The sequence below is a fragment of the Salvelinus namaycush genome, chromosome 40, assembly GCF_016432855.1.
Source record: "Salvelinus namaycush isolate Seneca chromosome 40, SaNama_1.0, whole genome shotgun sequence".
NCBI lineage: Eukaryota > Metazoa > Chordata > Actinopteri > Salmoniformes > Salmonidae > Salvelinus > Salvelinus namaycush.
In genome coordinates this window covers 8,382,987-8,407,617 of record NC_052346.1, presented here as the reverse complement: position 1 = coordinate 8,407,617, position 24,631 = coordinate 8,382,987, and the positions used below count along the sequence as shown (strand labels likewise).

Sequence of the window (24,631 nt, the reverse complement as noted above, 5' to 3'; positions counted from 1 at the left end):
TGAGGTAACAACAAGAGTGTTGTCAGTATCTCATAACGTGAGTGTTCACCCCTAGAGAAGTCTGGGAGAAATCAGAAGGCACTGTAGATACATGGGTACAAAGTCAGAATATTGCACATTAAATATTTAATGCATCTGATGTTGACGAGCTACAGAACTCAGAGAACTGTGTCAGTCTCATCTACCATCTACCATTAAATCTATCATTAATACCTCTAGGTCCTTAGATTTAGTACAAAAGGTGGAATACCATGCTAATAATGGCATGTACATTTTAAATCATTTTCATTGTTGGACATAAAAGTCTGTAAAATCATCAGGAAATCAACCAAGTGATTTTAATGTAGGAAATCTGTTCCCAAGTACTCCCATGCATAAATAGAGACATACGTGATCGTATCCCAATATAATCAAGGTTTGAAATTATTATTTTGTTGTCTAATACTATATCTGTTTGGGATTATTGCAGTCAGTTTGTAGTGTACAAATGATTTATAACTATGTTCCGGCCGTCCGAACCATCCGCTCAACGAAAAATTGGCCCACGGCTGAATGTAATTGGGGACTCCTGGTCTAAGCCTATGGCCTTACATTGTGTGAAGCTGACTGTGATTGGGTTAAAAGCCTTGAGAGAGAAAGTTGTTCCCTGACTACATGATGAGCAGCATATGTTTCCCATAAGGCTGTGTGTGTGGCCTGGAGGCTCGCTCAGAGGCATCAGAGAAGGAGAATGGAAACTTTGCAGCACGATTAGGGGCCCTGAGTTTATAACTAATTATGATCAAGTTATAGCAACTCCCTACCTAGTAATGTTGGTTTTGTCCATAACCTGTATGTTCTGCTTTTTAAGGCTGTGTGTATCCTTGCAGATTGTCGTTCAAATACATGATATAATGTAGATGGCATCTGTCTCTCTTCTTGTCATCCACGGGAATGAGGTTACTGTATAAACCATGCTAAATTTCAATGGACTGACTTAATGTAATTTTGTTGTAGCATTACATACTACTCCAACCCCGTTAATGCTGTGTTATTATTACACTCTATGCATCAGGCGTAGCCAGTAACTGCAATGCACACGCACGTCATTGCACCTGTGCAGTGATTACATTTAGCATAGAGAGGAGACAAAAGCGGAACACACTTTCCTCAAAGACCAGAGCTGCCAGTAGGCGGTCCGCTCTTCAAATGGCCACTACTAGACTTGTTGAATCGATCCAGTCTCTAATGCAAGTCGTTGTCGTCCACTTATTATTGCTCCAAAACATGTATTTGACGATCCTGTTTAAAGGAATTACCCACCCCCAGAAATAAAAATCATAAAACTCATGTCAATTTGGTGAAAGCTTATGTTCTATCAGTAGGTAAATGTTTCGTTTTTTTTTTACCCATGATTTAACTTGGAAGTGGTCCATCTGTGAAACCAGGAATTGGTGTCGGAACGATTCGTAGCTACATGGTTCTCCTCATTGGAGATATGTATATATATAATATGACATTTGTAATGTCTTTATTGTTTTGAAACTTCTGTATGTGTAATGTTTACTGTTAATTTTTATTGTTTATTTCACTTTTGTATATTATCTACCTCACTTGCTTTGGCAATGTTAACACATGTTTCCCATGCCAATAAAGCCCCTTGAATTGAATTGAATTGAATTGATAGGGGATAACACACTATAGCACATTTCATAACGCTTTTTTTGTGCTCAATCTAAACAGTGTACCAAATGATTCCACTCAGTTTCTCTTTCAAGTAGCATCCCACAATGCTGTGGGAAAGGTGGGAAAGGGCCAGTGTTGCCATAGCAACATGCTCTGCACTCACTCTAGTCGGAGATGAATTGCAGGTTAAACTCGGTGAGATATACTCCTAAATTGCTAGTTCAGTTTGTTTAGGCGATTTTACAGATAGCTAGCTACTTCACATGCTGATATTGACTTTGGTATTATTGTATGTAGATACGTTTGCTACTTAGCTAGCTAAATAGCCAGCCCAGAGAGCATTGCATTGTGGGGTTTGTAGTCGACTTGAGCTGCAACAGATTTCCACTAAGATTTTCACATGTTGCTTACAACCTTGTTATAACGACAAAATTAAAGATTTTGATTTTGATTAAAGATTAATTAAAGATTAAAGAACATTTTTTCACATATTAGTTTTGTTTAACACTGTTAATATAGGAATTAGTGGTTTGGGGTGGATTATCCCTTTAAGTTTCCAGATACACCTTTTGATAGGCCCTATTATTGATTACAGTTTAATTTGTTCTCTCTTCTCTTTTCCAACCCCTTTTAATCTCTCTCACCTTTCCCACTATATCTCCCTCCCCTCTTGCTAGCCGTAGTCGCTGATTACCACAGCCACAGTATCCAACGAAGGGGCGCTGGTGCTTGGGTGACCCACTACCAGGAGCCTAGCCGTGCCCACCACCCCCACCCCTCAAGGGGCAGGCCGAGGGGGAAGCTGGCTAAGGGGGAGTCCATCTCCCTGCCTTCCTCACCCCTGGTCCATCGCCAGTCCTACATAATGCCCTCAGATATGGGCATCAAGTCCCCAGGTATTGTAACAGCCATCCACCAGGCTTTTGTTCTTCTAATGAACACACACATACAGACACGCACGCACGCACGCACACACACACACACACAGAGAGAAGGGCACATCTATAGATCATCTGTAAAAACAAATGTACTTTCATCATTCTCTTTTTTGCAGGTCATCTTGTTCTCGTTGCTATGTTCGTTGCTAGCCTAGCGACGAGTCTCGCTCATAGCATATTGATCACATGTTCTGTTCAGTATCTCCCACGGTTCTGACAGGCTCTTGTGTGCTCTTTGTGGAGATTAGGTTCTGATTGCTCTGCCTGGTTTTTAAGCCCAGCGGGTTTATAGCACAGCCAGTACACATATAGCACAGCCTAATGATTGATTAAGGGCTATTCACACAGCTAGCACTATATTTCCCCTGGGAAATATAGGAGATTATGCTCAAATATCATTGTCAAATGTGCATGCTGTCCAGGATACAGTACATCAATAACAACAACTCACTGTATCTCCAAGGACTGAAGGCCGGGGAAGTTTAGAAAGCAAATAAACGAAAGTAACTTTGTCATGAGCTTTTTGAGCTTCCATGCGTGATTTCTCAGTGGTAGGCCAGGGCTATGTAGTAACTGGCTTTCTACCTCTTACTCACTGACCCAGCTCCGCTTCGGAAAGGAACTGTTTACCTTTTTTTGGAAGATTATGCTTAGACGTCTTCAGCGTTTGTGTCTTCAGCATTCTAGCCGAGTAACACTAGGTGGCGGTGCAGTGTGCAGTCAAGCTGAAGCTCTGAGTTTACTGCAATAGTGTGGACCTTTGCCACACACAGACACACACACACACACACACACACACACACACACACACACACACACACACACACACACACACACACACACACATACTCATGTTGGCGATTTGAGCTGTTATCATCACAGGGATTAGTTTATACTGTACTGCATGTGTCTGAGTTCATGTTGGCTCCTCCCAACTGGTGGGAGAAATTCAAATTCCCCACTGCAAATCCCATCTGGAAGAGTTGAATCTCTCTCTCTCACTTTCTCCTCCCTTTCTCGTTACCCCCATCTCACTCTCTCTCTCTGCTGCTCTGTCTGAAGGTCTGTACAGGAAGCTGGAGTACGTGGAGAGTCCTTCTTTTCCTGGAGACGCGTTCGCTTTCGCTCTGAACAACAGCACGACTTCCCAGAGAGGTGAGTGTGAGCGTGTCTGCACAGAGAGTTGTGGATGAGAGACGAGGCTCTGAACAACAGCACGACTTCCCAGAGAGGTGAGTGTGAGCGTGTCTGCACAGAGAGTTGTGGATGAGAGACGAGACGAGGGAGGGGAGAGAGAATGATATACGGTACAGTACATTTGGAAAAGGAGGACGAGAGGTACAGAGGAGAGAGAGAACAAATCTGCCATAGTTTTGAGTTCTTTGATTTGGTGCCTGCTGTAATCTTTTTCAAATGCACATGTGCGGTATGTGCAAGCGTATTTGTGCGGGTGGATGCATGCGTGCATGCGCATGTGTTTAATTGACCTGCCAAACCTAAGTTGTGCTGAGGGTAACAGTGTAAATGCCAGCCATCCCCTGCACAGCTGTCTATGTGGAGAGGCTGGGGGCCAGACCTGAGGCGGACCAGCCTGTCTCCAGCATCCTCATGTCCTCTTGTTGCCAAGCACCGCTCTTCTCCCTCTGCTTCTCATAACCAACGGCGACTGCGTGCTGGTGGGTTAACTGTGTGTTTCAATCATTCCGAACCCCCTGAATAGACCTTCCTGGGATTTGTCACGCAGAGGTCAGAGTTAGATTGATGAAGCTTTCAATGTTGTCTGGTTGTTTAAGTTACGAGGTGTTGTTCGTAATAGTACCATGGAGAGCCGAAGGAATAGATTCACTGATTATAGCTTCCTGACCTCAGGTGGGAAATCAGTTGGGCACTTAGGCAATGGATGGAGACATTGGCTGATAGAGTGCATCCTCAATCTATCTTGTTCTCTCTCTCTCTCTCTCTCTCTCTCTCTCTCTCTCGCTCATTCTATCGCTCTCTCTCTGTGTCTCACTCTCACACCCTCCCTCTCACTTTTTCTCTCTCTCCCTCTCGGTTTGTCTTGTTTAGTTTTAGCCACAATTGTGTGATTTGAGGGCAGCTTTTCTTAAACAGTAACCACCATTTTCCACTGCCCACATAGACCCATAGTGTATCTCCAATAACCGTTATGAATGTAAAGTAAATATAGATAATTCTACATTATTATACATAAATATACATTTACTAACCATTTCCTTCCAAAACATTTTATTTTATTATTATTTTTTTTTTTTTGGTAATTTGCAATACTTTTCAATGTGACGTTTTCCATATTTGCTTTTCCATGTGCTTTTCTCGTTATGAATTTTAATGAACCCTGAATGGAGCAGAGGTATAATTTTAACATCATATAAGATGATTAGGTTTGCCTTTCAAAACCACCTTAGCAGACTCAAACAAATGAATGATTAGAAATGAATAGCTGTAAAATACATTTGAGTTTATTCAGTGTAGGGTTTGGTAATGACTTTGGTAATGACTTTGGTAATGACTTTGACAGGCCACATCATTATTCTCTTTTGCACAAAAACCAAGAGTACTCCTGTCGGATAAGAATGATGAGGAATGAATTTCTCCCCGACTTTGAAGGTGTGTTTCCTTGAGACGGAGGGTGTAGAGACAGATCTTGTTCTCCGTTTTGGTGGATCTCTGCTTAACCAAAGTGCCTTGCCACTGAATCAATGTTGTTCCCACCAACGGAGGCTGCTGAGAGGAGGACGGCTCATAATAATGGCTGGAGTGCAGTCATTGGCATGGCATCGACCACATGGAAACCACGTGTTTGATACCATTCCATTTACTCCATTCCAGCCGTTATTATTAGCCGTCCTCCCCTCAGCAGCCTCCACTGGTTTCCACGTCATTTCAACCCAAAAATGTAACGTGATGACGTCAAATCAACGTGGAAAACTGATTGGATTTCCAAAAAGTCATCAACTTAAGGGAAGTTCGTCTTTTTTTCACAACTTATAACCTTAATCTGTCATGGTGACTTTCTTTGTTGATTTCACATTGAATTCACGTTAGTTGACAACTCAGCCAAATATAAGTCAAAAACGTTGAACTGACGTCTGTGCCCAGTGGGTTGAAGTGTGCTAAGATTTGATTGAACAACGTTCTGCCAGAAAGAACCAAGCGTGCTCCAGCTCCCAGTCTATTACACAACCCAGTGTGGACCAAAACACTTCAGATGCCTGTTTTTCACAGAAAGAGAACTTGTATCAGAATGATCATTTAGAAGGGAGCTGCTAATGTGACAGTTGCTGTACCTCTGGTTGGTTTACTACTTGGAGGGTGACATTACAGGATTCATTTAGTTCAGGTGATACCCTGTTTTGATTTCTATCCAAGATGGCACCCAACTACCCTGGCATTGACGGTCTCTTTTTCTTTCCCATTTGTAATGTACACCCCTTGAATCAGACTCTGCGTTGAACTCTTCTCTGGTTATCTGAACGTACAGGAGCCCCAGTCAGACAGTCCAGCCCCGTGTTCCACCAAGCGTCTGTTTGTCCTTCTGTCTCTCTCACTGTCTGTGATTCACAGCTCTGCATGTGATCTCTGCTGTGTAGGAAAGGTGCTGGTGCCTGCCTTTCATCTAACCAGTCAGCTCGTTTCATCATCACCCCTTGTCTGAGAGATGGGGGAAGTTGTGACTTTAGGGGAGAGAAGAGAGGAGATATATGCAATAGTGAGGTGGTGGTCACGGTTTCCTCTTATTTGCTTACTGTGTATTGCATCATTTCTACGGTTCATTGGAGAGAACAATGGATTATGTGGAGGCGGGGAGAGGATATCGACAGTGAGAAGGAAAGAATGGGGCGATCCTGAGGACTTGAGAGAGGGGGAGAGGGATGGAGGGATACACTCTTAGAAAAAAAGGTGAACCTAAAACGGTTCTTCGGCTGTCCCCATAAGAGAACCCTTTGAAGAACCCATTTTGGTTCCAGGTAGAACCCTTTTTGGTTCCAGGTAAACCCTTTTGGGTTCCATGTAAAAACCCTTTCCACAGAGAGTTCTACATGGAACCCAAAAGAGTTTCCCAAGAGGGATTGAGGGGAGAGATGGATGGGAAGGTGTCTAACCCAAGAAGGGTTGAGAGTAACTAACGCCCAACAAGCTGTGTCTCGGCCCTCCCACATTCCTTCCCTTCTTCCTCATCTCTCTCAATAGGAGCTCCGTTTCCTAGACATCATCATATTTTCCAACTCACTATTGTATGTAAACAGGATATAGAGGTGCCGTGTTGAACACCCTCTCCTCATCCTCCTCTGTGTCTGTACAGTGGTGTAGATGACCTAGAGGTGAAAGGTCATGGCATCACGCCCGTCTCAGTGATGTACCCTATTGCTCATCTCCGCCCAATCCGTCCGGGCGGGGCAGCCAGTGCCAAAGACGACGGTGCAAAGGCACCTACCCTCTGCTGGAGGCCAGGGCTGAGCTGAGCTCATTGAGATTCTACGCCTGTCTCCTAACCAACCGGGAGCGCTGAGCAGGCACACACACACACACATATGGACACACACACACAGAGAGCTGCTTCAGTCGTGCAGCCAGGGACTGAGAAAGCCACAGCCTCTTCATTGGTAATGAGGCCGACCGGCGCTGCTGCTGCTACTGCTGACCTGTGGATGCATACATTAACCTCTCCTCCATCGGCATAGTATACATAATCCTCCATCCAATCGACGTAGCCAGGTAGGAGGAAAGGCAGGAAGGTGGAACTGAGCTGGACTGAGCTGAACTGAACTGGGCTGAGCTACAGAACGTGTGTGTTTGGTGTGGTCATGTCGTGCGGTTCACAGTGATCCGCTCGTCTGTCATCTCTCTCCATCTGTCCTCCAGAGCTGCACGCGGAGCTCCAGCCCAGCTCCTCCTCCTTCTCAACCCAGGAACTGATGACCAGGCTGGGCTTCTTACTGGGAGAAGGGACCCCAGCCTCGCCTAGCAACCCCATGGAGGACTGGAGGGAAAAGAAGGTATGTGAAATGAAAGATGGTGGGTAGGATGGGTAGAAGGAAGGAGGGAGAGTGACTGAGAAAGTCAGATGTCAGATATGAAAAGAAGGCTCGTGTGTTTTCTTTGCAGATGAAGTGAGGAGTTTTTGTATGGTTTCTTTAATTAGATTTAAAGGCAATGTTTTGTATGATAACCAAGATTGAGAGTTTGTTTTGGTTAAGCTGCAAATTTAGAATCTACAAGGTAAATGACCAGTTGAAAAGAAAATCAGAGGCACTCTTGACTTAATATTTGAAAGCATATACTGTAATGTCATTTTGTTTATGGAATGTGTACATACGTAAGGTGATGTCAGTTGATTATCTTGCTTTTAATCTTGTTGCATTGGCTCGCCACATGCTGTTGAGCCTGCGGGAGGTTTATATACTGTGCTGTATCATTCTCTCACCGTTTGAGCATTGCCCCACTTTCCCAACCTCCTTCCTACACCTGAGCTCCAGATGGAGCCAGTTTTATGGAGACATTGTGTCGGCTGTGAGCAGTGTACCGTGTCCTGGTTCAGATAACTGATGGGGTGGTAAGGTGGGAATAGCACCGAGCTGAACGTTCTCTAACGTTGCAGAAACGCTGGGTGCTGGGGTGAGTTGAGACATATAGGATCTAGGAAATGTATTGTTCGGGTGTTGTTGGAGACATATGAAGAAGGATGCAGATATTGGGGTTTGGGGACATTGGGAGGAGAGGGGGATATTGACTCACACACACAGGCCTTCACACACACACACACACACACACACACACACACACACACACACACACACACACACACACACACACACACACACACACACACACACACACATATACAATGACCTATATACCGTGCATTAACCTGGGGACAGCTGGAAAGGGTGCCAACATGGTCTATACCTCTGATAATACTTGTCCATAGACAGAGCTTTAAATAAAACACCTCTTTCTCTCTCTCTTCTCCCTGCCCTTTCTCTTTCTATATCTCTCTTCTCTTGCCACCCTTTCTATCCAACTCTCCTCCCTTTCTACCTGACTGCCCCCTCTTTCTATCCCCTCTTTCTCTCTCTCATCCCTCTCTCACCTTTCTCTCTCTTTCTCTCTCTCATCCCTCTCTCACCTTTCTCTCTCTCTCTCTCTCTCTCTCTCTCATCCCTCTCTGCCTTTCTCTCTCTCTCTCTCTCTCTCTCTCTCTCTCTCTCTCTCATCCCTCTCTGCCTATCTCTCTCTCTCCCTCTCTCTCTCTCTCTCTCTCTCTCTCTCTCTCTCTCTCTCTCTCATCCCTCTCTGCCTACCTCTCTCTCTCGCTCCCTCTCTGTCTGCAGTGTAATGTCTCTGGCCAGGCGGTGAGCCCATGCTCCACATTGACCTGCAGCACTACGTCTCCATGCTCAGACAGCCCCTGCTCCACCATGGGTAGTAGCAGTACCGGGGGGCCCCGTCTCCCCAATCCCAGCCCAGGTGGGACCCTCCTCAGCCCCAGTCCCTGCCGGAGCCCAAACTCCACGCTTGAGAGCCAGGATAGCGGAATCATAGGTGAGTACTTATATAGACCATCATCACCATAGTTGGATCAATTTAAATTCAGATATTTTCTCTGGATTGTATTTTCTTCTCACCTCCTGATAAATAATTGATATGTGCACAGGACTGTGAGATCTACACAACCGGTTAAACGTTTTAGAGCACCTACTCATTCAAGGGTTTTTCTTTATTTTTACAATTTTCTACATTGTAGAATAATACTGAAGACATCACAACTATGAAATAACACATATGGAATCATGTAGTAACCAAAAAAGTGTTAAACAAATCAAAATATATGTTATATTTGAGATTCTTCAAATAGACACCCTTTGCCTTGATGACAGCTTTGCACACTTGGCATTCTCTCAACCAGCTTCACCTGGAATGCTTTTCCAACGGTCTTGAAGGAGTTCCCACATATGCTGAGCACTTGTTGGCTGCTTTTCCTTCACTCTGCGGTCCGACTCATCCCAAACCATCTCAATTTGGTTGAGGTCGGGGGATTGTTGAGGCCAGGTCATCTGACGCAGCACTCCATCACTCTCCTTCTTGGTAAAATAGCCCTTACACAGCCTGGAGGCGTGTTGGGTCATTGTCCTGTTGAAAAACAAATGATAGTCCGACTAAGCGCAAACCAGATGGGATGGTGTATCGTTGCAGAATGCTGTGGTAGCCATGCTGGTTAAGTGTGCTTTGAATTCTAAATAAATCACTGACAGTGTCACCAGCAAAGCACCATCACACCTCCTCCCCCATGCTTTACAGTGGGAAATACACATGCAGAGATCATCCGTTCACCCACACCACGTCTCACAAAGACACCGCGGTTGGAACCCAAAATCTCCAATTTGCACTCCAGACCAAAGGACACATTTCCACAGGTCTAATGTCCATTGATCGTGTTTCTTGGCCCAAGCAAGTCTCTTCTTCTTATTGGTGTCCTTTAGTAGTGGTTTCTTTGCAGCAATTCGACCATGAAGGACTGATTCACGCAGTCTCCTCTGAACAGTTGATGTTGAGATGTGTCTGTTACTTGAACTCTGTGAAGCATTTATTTGGGCTGCAATTTCTGAGGCTTGTAACTCTAATGAACTTATCCTCTGCAGCAGAGGTAAGTCTGGGTCTTCCATTCCTGTGGCGGTCTTCATGAGAGCCAGTTTCATCATACCACTTGATGGTTTTTGCAACTGCATTTGAAGAAACTATTCATGTCTTAAATGAATGATGGACTGTCATTTCTCTTTGCTTATTTGAGCTGTTCTTGCCATAATATTTTTTTTATCCGTTATTTTACCAGGTAAGTTGACTGAGAACACGTTCTCATTTACAGCAACGACCTGGGGAATAGTTACAGGGGAGAGGAGGAATGAGCCAATTGTAAACTGGGTATTATTAGGTGACCGTGATGGTTTGAGGGCCAGATTGGGAATTTAGCCAGGACACCGGGGTTAACACCCCTACTCTTACGATAAGTGCCATGGGATCTTTAATGACCTCAGAGAGTCAGGACACCCGTTTAACGTCCCGCTACACAGGGCAGTGTCCCCAATCACTGCCCTGGGGAATTGGGATATTTATTTTTTAGACCTGAGGAAAGAGTGCCTACTGGCCCTCCAACACCACTTCCAGCAACATCTGGTCTCCCATCCAGGGACTGACAGGGACTGACCAGGACCAACCCTGCTTAGCTTCAGAAGCAAGCCAGCAGTGGTATGCAGGGTGGTATGCTGCTGGCTGCAGGGTGGTATGCTGGACTTGGTCTTTTACCAAATAGGGCTATCTTCTGTATACCACCCCTACCTTGTCACAACAGATTAAGAAGGAAAGAAATTCCACAAATTAACTTATAAGAAGGCACACATGTTAATTGAAATGCATTCCAGGTGACTACCTCATGAAGCTGGTTGAGAGAATGCCAAGAGTGTGCAAAGCTGTCATCAAGGGGTGCCTATTTGAAAAATATATTTTGATTTGTTAAACACTTTTTTGATTATTACATGATTCCATATGTGTTATTTCATAGTTTTGATGTCTTCACTATTATTCTACAATGTATAAAATAATACAAATAAAGAAAAACCTTTGAATGAGTATGTGTTCTAAAACTTTTGACCAGTAGTGTATGTATAAATGGAAGAAGAAAAAAAAACAGCTCGTCCTTCCATTTGTCATCTATATATCTCAATAATATACAGTTGAAGTCGGAAGTTTACATACACCTTAGCCAAATACATTTAAACAGTTTTTCACAATTCCTGACATTTAATCAGAGTAAAAATTCCCTGTCTTAGGTCAGTTAGGATCACCACTTTATTTTAAGAATGTGAAATGTCAGAATAATAGTAGAGAGAATGATTTATTTCAGCTTTTATTTCTTTCATCACATTCCCAGTGGGTCAGAAGTTTAAATACACTCAATTAGTATTTGGTAGCATTGCCTTTAAATTGTTTAACTTGGGTTAAACGTTTCGGGTAGCCTTCCACAAGCTTCCCACAATAAGTTGGGTGAATTTTGACCCATTCCTCCTGACAGAGCTGGTGTAACTGTGTCAGGTTTGTAGGCCTCCTTGCTTGCACACGCTTTTTCAGTTCTGCCCACAAATGTTCTATAGGATTGAGGTCAGGGCTTTGTGATGGCCACTCAAATACCTTGACTTTGTAATCCTTAAGCCATTTTGCCACAACTTTGGAAGTATGCTTGGGGTCAGTGTTCATTTGGAAGACCCATTTGCGACCAAGCTTTAACTTCCTGACTGATGTCTTGAGATGTTGCTTCAATATATCCACATAATTTTCCTGCCTCATGATGCCATCTATTTTGTGAAGTGCACCAGTCCCTCCTTCAGCAAAAAGCACCCCCACAACATGATGCTGCCACCCCCTGTGCTTCACGGTTGGGATGGTGTTCTTCGGCTTGCAAGCCTCACCCTTTTTCCTCCAAACATAACGATGGTCATTATGGCCAAACAGTTCTATTTTTGTTTCATCAGACAAGAGGACATTTCTCCAAAAAGTATGATCTTTGTCCCCATGTACAGTTACAAACTGTAGTCTGGCTTTTTTATGGCGGTTTTGTAGCAGTGGCTTCTTCCATGCTGAGCGGCCTTTCAGGTTATGTCGATATAGGACTCGTTTTACTGTGGATATAAATACTTTTGTACCTGTTTCCTCCAGCATCTTCACAAGGTCCTTTGCTGTTGTTCTGGGATTGATTTGCAATTTTCGCACCAAAGTACGTTCATCTCTAGGAGACAGAACACATCTCCTTCCTGAGCGGTATGACGACTGCGTGGTCCCATGGTGTTTATACTTGCGTACTATTGATTGTACAGATGAACGTGGTACCTTCAGGCGTTTGGAAATTGCTCCCAAAGGTGAACCAGACTTGTGGAGGTCTACAATTTTTTTCTTTGTTTGAGGTCTTGGCTGATTTCTTTTGATTTTCCCATGATGTCAAGCAGAGGCACTGAGTTTGAAGGTAGGCCTTGAAATACATCAACAGGTACACCTCCAATTGACTCAAATTATGTCAATTAGCCTATCAGAAGCTTATAAGCCAAAACATAATTTTCTGGAATTTTCCAAGCTGTTAAAGGCACAGTCAACTTAGTGTATGTTAACTTATGACCCACTGGAATTGTGATACAGTGAATTATAAGTGAAATAATCTGTCTGTAAACAATTTTTGGAAAAATGACTTGTGTCATGCACAAAGTAGATGTCCTAACGGACTTGCCAAAACTATAGTTTGTTCACAAGAAATGTGTGGAGTGGTTGAAAAACGAGTTTTAATGACTCCAACCTAAGTGGATGTAAACTTCCGACTTCAACTGTATCACATTACTCTCATTGTCAATAAACCTGATTAAGATAAGGGCCTCAGCACTGGCTGAAGAAATAGAGATAGATGATACTTGTTTCACCTTGCTTTGAGTTCTCAGTCAAGTCTCTCTATCTCCCAACTCTCTCTCTCTCTCTCTCTCTCTTTTTGCCTGTGCCACTTTAGTGGAGAGGCTTCAGGTCCCTCTTGATAAAACTGGGACGTTGCTGTCTTTGCTGCGTATGGGTCTGCACTTTCTAAAATAGGACATCTTTCTACCTAAATAGAGCTTGTATTTATAGGTAAATACAAAAGGGCAAGGGGTGCACAGTACACTCGTTTGATTGTGTTGATGTCGATGTGTGACTGATGCCTCGCCACTGTTGATGTGATTGATGATCGGACTCTTACTCTTTAACTCAACACTGACAATAACGTACCAGACTGGAAAAGCACAGTGAACTGATCTAAATGACAACTATTCCTAACTTGATCTCATCCCAAAGGCCTTTAGTCAACAGTTTACCCCTGTCTACTCCCTCTGTGCCTCAGCTACCATCACCAGCTCTTCTGAGAATGAGGATCGCGGCGGTTCCACTCTGGATCTGAGCAAAGATGGCAGCCGGAGGGCCGCTGGGCATGGCGGGCACAGAGGCGACTGCCCTCCCGTCGCCAAGGACGACCTGCCAGGGCCCAGCGAGGCCCCGCCCAGATCTGAAGTCACCATCCTAGGGGAACCCAGAACTCCGCCCCCAGACAAGAGGCCCCTCCCACAACGCCACACGCACAGCACTTCTTCCCTGGTGATGCCACGCCCTAACTCTGTGGCAGGTGAGTGGCCATCTCATGCCTCTTGACTGGTGGTGTCTCAATAGTCTCAACTAGTCTCCTTTCCTTGTGTCCTTTCCTCTATGATTACTGGCCTAGCAGAGCATGATAGATGAAAGCAGTACGTTGGAGATCTATCCAGTCCTTTTACCTTTTAGTGGTGATGGGGGAACGGAGATGAGCAAAGGAAGCCATGAAAGACAATCAAACAGCTCTACCTTGACCAGGTGTCTAGAACCAGTCGTTTTTTTGTGGGGAAGTTCTCTTTCCTCCATTCATTTGTGTAGCTAAAACAGCTGTAGCTGTAGCTTTTTCTGACCACGTGGTTTCTGTGACGTGGAAGAGCCATTAGACAGAGCTGCTTTCTGTCTACTTTCTATCATTAGACGAGGACGGATACGGCATTACGTCTCTGGAGGATGGAGACAGTGAGCGCTACCGGCTACAGTATTCCAGGAGGGTTTACGTCGTTTTCCTACGTCTGTTTCTCCTCTGTGTTTGAGAGAACAAGAGACAACTTTTCCTTCGTTAGATGTCACTCCATTTGGAGAGCGGGGGAGGGGGGAGGGGGTAACGGTCTCTCAGGGGAGTGGATCCACTGAAATGACTGACAGACTCTTCTGTTGTTAGGGATGCTGCTCGAGAAGTTCTTTAATTGCTAGAAATGAGCATGCATGGTATTATTTGTTTAAATAGACGTCACTTTCAGGTTGTGATGGGGGGAAAACAGAGATGGTGTCACGACTTCCGCCGAAGTTGGCTCCCCTGCCTGTTCGGGCGGTGCTCGGCGGTCGTCGTCACCGGCCTACTAGCCGCCACCGATCCCTTTTTCCGTTTTCTGTTTGTTTTGTCTTATTAGTTGCACCTGTGTCTATTTGTGTTTGCCTGATGGGCTTCCTTATTTAAAGCTAGTTTACCCGCCCTTGTTTTGTGCGGGATTATTCTTGTGTTACGTGTTTGTGTTGTTGGGTGTGTTCGTGCTCCGGACTGGGTACCCTGTGTTTTGGGTTGGTCCATATTTTTCGCGCCCTGTGTTTTGGGCACTTCTCCCTATGGAACTCTCTGCTCTCTGCGCCTGATTCTTCCCTCACACACCTAGTATTCCGTGACAGATGGGAGTAACACAGGACATGTTTTGGTTTCTTTCAAAGTCCATGCTCTACATGGCTTTCTATCTGTTATTGTGCTGTGGTGGCCCGAGCATAGAGGAAGTGTTAGTCCCACGTATGCCTGCTGATTCCAGTACAGCTTGAGAGTTAAGTGGCGCTGTGTGTGAATAGAATGTCAGTATTCCTGCGGTGCCATTGAAAGAGGGCAGACCCACCCCCGAGAGCTCTTGCCATTCAACTGCCACTGTAGCTTTCATCATAGTGCTCCGAGATTATTATCATACCAAACAACATGTATTTGAGGTGGAAGATTGTGGGAAAGAAAATGTGTACATTGTTTAACAATAACCTGGCCCTGGATTGAACAAGATGTAGGGTAACTCAGCAGTATAATGGACATGATGGTGTTGGGAGGGGTGATGTGAAGTGTATCTCTGAGCTCAATGGTTCTAACGCTGAACAATAGCCTGATCCAGCCTCCAACCACTTTTCCCAAGATCCAGGTGTGACTCACCACTAGACTGGACACGGTGGGGGTGATGTTGCGGTTGTAACATGGTGTTCCAGTGGGTGAGGTGAAGTGTAGCGCCATACAGGCCATTTCCTGGTCCACTTCCGCTCCTGTCCTGTGAGCTGTGCAGTACGTGTCACAGAGCAGAGCAACGTGACGTTCCCCTTGTGATTCCACTCTGAGGAGATTAAAGGTCTCATGTAATGCCAGATTATACGGTAGTACAGGAGGCTAGGCCGGGCACTATGGATTTATGTGCTGTATAAGGTGTAGAGATCAGTCTGAAATGAATGAGAGAGAGAGAGAGAGATAGAGACAGAAAAGAGACAGAGAGGAAAGACAAAGAGAAAGGAAAGAGAGAGCGACAGAAGGAAAGAGACAGGGAGAGAGAAAGAGAAAGAGCGAGTGAACGGCCGCTGAGTTCGTAGTATGACTCGATCATGACAGCTATAGTTCCTTGCCTTGCCACGCGGAACAAAAGGCAGTACTAAATAACTTAGAGAGGCTTCAATCACAACTTTACTACAAATAGGCTGATTAAACTTGAACCTAGAAGCCTCAAGCCCCATCTAGCTCTGGTCCAAGCTACTATACAACAGTTACTGCAGATTCATTAAAACAACATGCCCACACCCATACACACACACACACACACACACACACACACACACACACACACACACACACACACACACACACACAGAATATCTGTGTATATCTATCTACAACCTCCCTATCCAGATATTACTGTTCTGTTATATCACATCCAGACCGCGACAAGCAGACTGTTTCCCATAGGAAATGACTGTAATCTAGTTAGCTGCTTCTTTGCCAGACTTGAATTCATAAGCCACTTCTATTGGATCTCCTCTCACTCACTCAGAGCAGAGAGAACTAGGCCTGGTAGAGTAGAGCAGAGAGAACTAAGCCTGGTGGAGCTGAGCAGAGAGAGCTAGGTCTGGTGGAGCAGAGCAGAGAGAGCTAAAACGGACTGGTCCTTACAAACACAACATTCTGCTACAGAACAGGTGTAATTGGAGCTGGTCTCTGGACCTGACTATGTTCCTGACCTGTAGTGAGCTGTTGATATTCCCAGGCTGGGTGAGGATTCACTTAGATCATCATCACCATACAACATGGACTGATCTGGTGGTAAACACCCATTTTAATGAGTTGTTGAAGATTGAGCAAATGAGCATGACAGAGAAAGAGAGGCAGAAAAAGAGGGGGGGGACAGGGGACAGAGGAGAAGTAAAATGGAAACCGAGAGTGAGAGGATTTACTATACGATGCGTTCGAGTGTGCATGCATTGTGTGTTTGTGTGTGTATGTGTGTGTGTGCTGCAGCTGGCTCTCTGTGTGTGTCTTTGTGTTTTATCCTTGAGTGTCTTTCTCCAGAATATTTGACGTCACAAAACATGGGCAGCATAAGGGAAGAACTATGACCGATTCGTTTCCCATTTTACTCAAGGACAAGAGTCTTGAATCGCTCTCCCTTAAGGCTGAAATACATTACAGGCTACCGGGGTAGTGCCATGGGATCTTTAGTGACCACAGAGAGTCAGGACACCCATTTAAAATGCTGCTGGATGCGGGGTGGTATGCTGCTGGATGCAGGGTGGTATGCTGCTGGATGCAGGGTGGTATGCTGCTGGATGCAGGGTGGTATGCTGCTGGATGCAGGGTGGTATGCTGCTGGATGCAGGGTGGTATGCTGCTGGATGCAGGGTGGTATGCTGCTAGATGCAGGGTGGTATGCTGCTGGATGCAGGGTGGTATGCTGCTGGATGCAGGGTGGTATGCTGCTGGATGCAGGGTGGTATGCTGCTAGATGCAGGGTGGTATGCTGCTGGCCAATACATTATTTCTGTTCCGCTTTTTTTGTTTTGTTCCTACCACCCTGGTTGGAGGACCTGGTGGAAAACATACAAATGAAATATATATACAGTGCATTCGGAAAGTTTTCAGACCCCTTGCCTTTTCCACATTTTGTTACATTAAATGTTCCTCATCAAAGCTACACACCTGTCTATATAAGGTCCCACAGTTGACAGTGCATGTCAGAGCATAAACCAAGCCATGAGGTCGACGGAATTGTCCGTAGAGCTCCGAGACAGAATGTGTCAAGGCACAGATCTGGGGAAGGGTACCAAAACATTTTTGCAGCATTGAAGGTCCACAAGAACACAGTGTCCTCCATCATCCTTAAATGGAAGAAGTTTGGAACCACCAAGACTCTTGCTAGAGCTGGCCGCCCGGTCAAACTGAGCAATCGGGAAGAAGGGCCTTGGTCAGGGAGGTGACCAAGAACCAGATGGTCACTCTGACAGAGCTCCAGAGTTCCTCTGTGGAGATTGCATAACCTTCCAGAAGGACCACCATCTCTGCAGCACTCCACCAATCAGGCTTTTATGGTAGAGTGGCCAGACGGAAGCCACTTCTCAGTAAAAGGCACATGACAGTTTGCCAAAAGGCACCTAAAGAACTCTCACATGAGAAACAAGATTATCTGGTTTGATGAAACCAAGATTGAACTCTTTGGCCTAAATGCCAAGAGTCACGTCTGGAGGAAACCTGGCACCATCCCTACGGTGAAGCTTGGTGGTGGCAGAATCATGCTGTGGGGACGTTTTTCAGCGGCACGGACTGGGAGACTAGCCAGGATTGAGGTAGAGATGAATGGAGTGAAGTACAGAGAGATTCTTGATGAAACCTGCTCCAGAGCGCTCAGACTGGGGCGAAGGTTCACCTTCCAACAAGACAACAACTCTAAGCACACAGCCAAGATAACACAGGAGTGACTTCGGGACTCTGAATGTGCTTGAGTGGCCCAGCCAGAACCCGGACTTGAACCCAATCGAACATCTCGGGAGAGACCAGAAAATAGTTGTGCAGCGACGCTCTCCATCCAACCTGACAGAGCTTGAGAGGATCTGCAGAGAAGAATAGGAGAAACTCCCCAAATACAGGTGTGCCAAGCTTATAGCATCATACCCAAGAAGACTCGAGGCTGTAATCACTGCCCAAGGTGCTTCAACAAAGTACTGAGTAAAGGGTCTGAATGCTTATGTAAATGTGATATTTCAGTTTTGTATTTTTTTATAAAAATGCAAACTTTTTGAAAAATCTGTTTTTGCTTTGTCGTTGTGGGGTATTGTGTGTAGATTGATGAGGGAAAAAACGATTTAATCCAATTTCAAATAAGGCAGCAACGTAACAAAATGTGGAAAAGTGAAGGGGTCTGAATACTTTCCGAATGCACTGTACAGCCTCCTAACATTTGTACTGGACTCTAGGTGCATTGTCAAGTCAACCAATCCCTCTAATCTTCATTCCAACCCTCAGTTGTCGACAGACTAACCCATCTTTCCCAGTATATTAGCATTTTACTATTTCCTTTTGCTCTACATTCTTCTATTTTACTTTGACATCTTAAGAGGGTCTCGAACCTCTCTATTTGTACAATTTATACCGAGATTGGCCTAAAAGTGAATACTTTAACTAAAAGTATAATCATATTTTTCATTGATTGATGTAGTTTCTTTTTTTAATCTCCTAACAGTACTGTTTCTACATCCATCTGAACACAGACATTTTGACTCAACAACCACTCCTGAACCTGACTCCAAGAGTGATCATCTATTGATTCTGTTTCTTCGTTGCAGTGTGCACAGGCCTCACCCCGTATATTGAGGATTCTTTTTGTGGCGAGAATATTATATAATAGTTTAAATTGAAAAGAACGGATCGGTTGCATCAAATGTTTTGTATAACGGTTCATAAACCCGATGCCATGGTTAAGGGACATCAAAAATCTCTGCTCAATTATCTTGAATTTTATGCAGAATAGTTGTCAAACCTCTCGACTTTAAGTGAAACTGATATATTTTACGATGTGCAGAATACTAGTCATTTTAAGCCATGCATTGTTTTTGACTGGCGGCAGACAAACGAATCAATTCCTTTCTCTTTTGAGTAATTGCCCCTTACATTTTTGTGGCAGAGCTGTGATGAGTTGGTTAAACTTCTTTATTGAGCATACATCCCCATACGGCTTTGTTAATTGCTTGTGTGACAAAATTTTACTTTCCTTATTTCCAATGTCATTTCTTATAATTTCTTATATTTTTTGTTAAAATAAAATAGTTATTTCCTTCATCAGTACATTGTAGTTTAGCCATACTATTTGCTGTAATATTTGTTCAGCCTCTTCAAGAGGAGGTAATTGGAATTGTAACCATCTCTGTATGGCTTCATTTCAAACGGATGATACTTTAAACAGGGTTCCATTGTCAATCCACCGGAAACGGTTAGTTTTAATCTACATAACGGCAAAGAGACCCCTTTTGAACATTGAATGTGCTTCTCTTAGTAGCCTGCTGGAAAACCAGTTTATAATGGAGGCTTTAAGTGAGAGGTTTAATGTCTTAATATTTAATAGTTGTAACCCTTCAAACTCATGTTCGTTATACAAATATGCCTGTTTAACTTTCTCCGGTTTGTCATTAAGGACATAAAAAATTAAATTCTCACACGAGTCTGCTTTTATTCTCCAGAATAAGGCTGTAACGTAACAAAATGTGGAAAAAGTCAAGGGGTCTGAATACTTTCCGAAAGCACTGTATATTTTACATAAAGAGTTGTTGTACATTACTTTCACCCATCTTATGAGAGATCCTCAAAAGTTGAAAGAAATCTAGGCACTTATAAACTGATTCTAGATCTGCTGTATCGAATGCTGTCTTAAAATCTGCTATAAAGATTATACCAGGTTTCCCTGTATTCTCATAGTCTAATGTTGTCTCCTATATATCTTCCTTTTAAGAATTCCGTCTGAATGTCCGGTAGGACCTTTTTAATTCTATGAGCAATACATTTTGCCAATATTTTTGCGTCGCAACATTGAAGGGCCTCCAATTTTTTGGAGATACCGGGTCTTTGTACTGCCCAATGGCTCCTGCTTCAGTAGGAGAGAGACCAGTCCCACTTTTTGTGTGTCCGATAGTTTGTCATTTACAGTATATGCGAGTAATTAAAACATGGTAGTAGTGGATCTCTCAGTAGATATATCTCTATTGGAATGCCATCGAGACCAGGGGTTTTCCCCGTCTGAAGGGAATCATTTGCCAACCGTAGTTCGTCCTGTGTAATTAGGCCATCACAAGTTTTTGTTTTTTTCGCAGATAGTTGAACATGATTTTTTGGGAGAAGGATTTCACAAAACTCATTGTTCACTGAGATTGTACGAACTTGACAAGAGAACCTTTGTTTAAAATATTTTACTTAGGCCTCCCGAGTGGCGCAGAGGTCTAAGGCACTGCATCACATGCAGTGCTAGAGGTGTTACTACAGGTCCGGGTTCATTTCCCGGGCTGTGCCACAACCGTGGTCGGGAGTCCCATAAGACGGTGCACTGGTTAGGGGAGGGTTTGGCCAGTGGGGCTTTACTTGGCTCATTGTGCTCTAGCGACTCCTTGTGGCGGGCCGGGTGCCTGCGGGCTGACCCAGTTGAACAGTGATTCCTCCGACACATTGGTGCGGCTGGCTTCCGGGGTAAGCTGGCGGTTGTTAAGGATCGCGGTTAGGCGGGTCATGTTTCAGAGGACGCGTGACTCCACTTTCGCCTCTCCTGAGCCTGTTGGGGAGTTGCAGCGATGAGACAAGATTGAAAAACAGGGTATAAAAATAATAATAATTTTACTTCATAAAAAATCTCCTTTGGTGAGATAAGGATTTCTCCATTGTTTGTAACTATTTTCTGTAGATTATGTTTGGTTGCGTTTCTATATTGACGGTTTAAGGAAAACTAGGTGCATTTGTCGCCGTTCTCCATCAATCAGTCAATCACATTTTATTTATAAAGCCCTTTTTTACATCAGCCGATGTCACTAAGTGCTATTTGCTCAGTTTGTTTGATAATTGAAACCCGATCTTTCCTAAATAAGTTTCTCTGTCTGTTTTGCATCTAGATTATTCAGTGGTTCAGTAGTACATCATTGATATGAAATGCTAGTTTTTCTATTTCTGATGTAAGTAGTTTCTCTGTTGACCCAAACCATTTTAGTTTTGGGGAGGAAAACTGAATTGAGTGGCCTCTAAAGACAAATTTAAAGGCATCCCATACGATAAGTGGGTCCGCTGAACCTGTATTGTGCCGGAAAGAAATCTGTTATATATTTCCTTCGTTTTTGTTAAAACCTGTTTTGGATAGGGGGCAGCATTTTCACTTTTGCATGAAATGCGTGCCCAGAGTAAACTGCCTGCTACTCTGTCCCAGATGCTAATATATGCATATTATTAGTAGTATTGGATAAAAAAACACTCTGAAGTTTCTAAAACTGTTTGAATGATGTCTGTGAGTATAACAGAACTTATATAGCAGGTGAAAACCTGAGAAAAATCCAACCAGGAAGTGGGAAATCTGAGGTTTGTAGTTTTTCAAAGCTTGGCCTACCGAATACACAGTGTCTATGGGGTTAAGTTGCACTTCCTAAGACTAGATGTCAACCGTCTTTAGAAACTTGTTTCAGGCTTCTGCTATAAAGGAGGGGGGAATGGGAGCTGAATGAGTCATGGGTCTGGCAGAGTGTCTCAGGCTCGTGACGCACGCTCCCGACAGAGTTAGTTCTCGTTCCAGTGCTTTGCTACAGACAATGGAATTCTCCGGTTGGAACATTATTGATCATTTATGTTAAAAACATCCTAAAGATTGATTCCATACATCGTTTGATATGTTTCTACAACCTGTAACGGAGCATTTCGAGTTTTTGTCTGGACGTAGTGCTCATGAAGATGGATTACTGAGCTGAACACGCTAACAACTAGTGGCTATTTGGACATAAATTATGGACTTTATGGAACAAATCAGTCTTTTATTGTCGAACTGGGATTCCTGGGAGTGCATTCTGATGAAGATCATCAAAGGTAAGTGAATATTTATCATGTTATTTCTAACTTCTGTTGACTCCAACATGGCAGATATTTCTTTGGCTGGATTTGGCTCTGAGCGCCGTAATCAGATTATGCTTTTTCCTTAAAGTTTTTTTGAAATCTGACACAGCGGTTGCATTAAGGAGAAGTCTATCTTTAATTCTGTGAATAACACTTGTATCTTTTATCAATGTTTATTATGAGTATTTCTGGGATTTCTGTATCTATCTGCAAAATCACCGGATGTTTTGAAATCAAAACATTACTGCACGTAACGCGCCAATGTAAACTGAGATTTTTGGATATAAATATGCACATTATCGAACAAAACATACATGTATTGTGTAACATGATGTCCTATGAGTGTCATCTGATGAAGATCATCAAAGGTTAGTGATTAATTTTATCCAAATTTCTGCTTTTTGTGACTCCTATCTTTGGCTGGAAAAATGGCTGTGTTTTTTTGACTTGGCTCTGAACTTACATAATCATATGTTGTGCTTTCGCTGTAAAACCTTTTTGAAATCGGACACGATGGGTAGATTAACAAGATGTTTATCTTTCATTTGCTGTATTGGACCTGTTAATGTGTGAAAGTTACATATTTGCAAAAAATATTTTGGAATTTCCCGCGCTGCCTTTTCAGCGGAATGTTGTCGAGGGGTTCCGCTAGCGGAACTCAATCAATACTTTGTTTACTTTTGGCTCCATAGAAAAGAAAAATAATCAATCCAGCTAGCTTGATTAAGCCTACTCCAAATATTTTTTACAAGGTCCACATTTTTTTATTAACCTCCAAATATCAGTCAATTCCAACGTATCCATAATATTCGTAATCACTTTGAGCGTCAGAGGGTGATAGTATGATTGCCTTTACGGTGTGGATGTACATAAAGCTGTATTGTAGTCCCCTACCATTAAAATATAATTATTTGTATCTTGGAGACTAATGAGATTATTATACATTTTCTCAAAGAAGTTTGGATCGTCATTATTCGGTCCGTATATATTTATGAGCCACGTCTGTTTATCATCAAGTAGTACATTCAAAGCAATCCATCTTCCTTGAGGATCCATTTGAACGGATTGCACCTCAGGATCTAGATTGTTTTTCAGTAGGATTAGAACACCTTTTGAATTCCTCAGCCCATGACAGAAATAGATTTGACCATCCTACTCTTTTTTTCCCAGGCCACTTCGTCAGAAGATATTGAACGAGTTTCCTGTAAACAATAAATATGGTAATCCTTCTCTTTTAGCCATTTGAAGACTGCTCTTCTTTTCCCAGTATCAGCCAAACCATTAGAATTATAGCTAGCTGCAATTCAATTAATCAATTATCATGATAGGTTACATGTTGAGACACTTACCACTATCCTTACCACTTTAAAGAAAATACTTATCCGTGCTTACCAGCACCACCAGAATCAATACCTGTCGATTATCCACATTTGTACCATGACAGACGGTACATACATTCTGTAGCTCCAATTTCCCTCCCGAAAAAACCTTCCCCCATCACTATACACATGGATCCTAGGACCCATAAGAAGTTGGGACCCGTTCTTTGAAAAGAGCACGAAATGCCACAACCAGCTTAGCAGCACTAAACAGTTCTAACCCTTTGCCTCAATTGTACTGTATAACTTTTGTGTTTGTATTTATTTTTTCTGAATACCTTCATTTCTTTCACATTAGACGGACAGTATGCGTAATAATGTAGCCACTTCCTCCAAAAGGATAGCTACCTTTGACAAAGCAACCGGCAGTAGAAAATGCACATTTAGGGAAGCAGATATTATTTTATGTTATAGCTTGAGATTCCATCCCATCCTTATTATCAACACCCTATAGTCTCGATTGTGGGATGCATACACACACACGCCCCCCTCCCCCCCACACACACACATCACTACACCTCTCCCCTTCCACTCGTACATTCACCTACAAAACACACTCTCTCACACACAGACACACACACAAACACATCTCTACACCTCTCTCCTTCCACGCGTACATTCACCTACAAACACACACACACACCACACACACAGACACACACACACACAACTTCAAGCTCATGCACACGAGTCTCCGACGGACCCTCAACACAGTTGTTCTCCCTTGAGCCCTGCTCAAGTGTAGACTTGCGCGTACTGTTGTAGCCGTTCGACAGGAGTGTCAAAATGTTCCGGGATGGGTAGATATTGAGTGTGTAATGTCTAGTCCTGGCTGATGGAGCCCGGAAACCCCCCTCCCCCTCAACACACGCACG

At 43.6% G+C, this 24,631-nt stretch overlaps 1 protein-coding gene across 1 annotated transcript in view; it reads left to right on the top strand.

Annotated features, from left to right (window-relative positions):
- The window catches only part of LOC120033195 (protein TANC1-like), a 48,824-nt gene that overhangs the window by 1,209 nt on the left and 22,984 nt on the right, over positions 1–24,631 (top strand). The window contains exons 2-6 of the mRNA XM_038979478.1: positions 2,343–2,561; positions 3,666–3,758; positions 7,488–7,621; positions 8,957–9,167; positions 13,531–13,809. Of these exons, the coding sequence (XP_038835406.1) occupies positions 2,343–2,561; positions 3,666–3,758; positions 7,488–7,621; positions 8,957–9,167; positions 13,531–13,809 (936 nt within the window). The remainder of the gene's footprint in view (positions 1–2,342; positions 2,562–3,665; positions 3,759–7,487; positions 7,622–8,956; positions 9,168–13,530; positions 13,810–24,631) is intronic.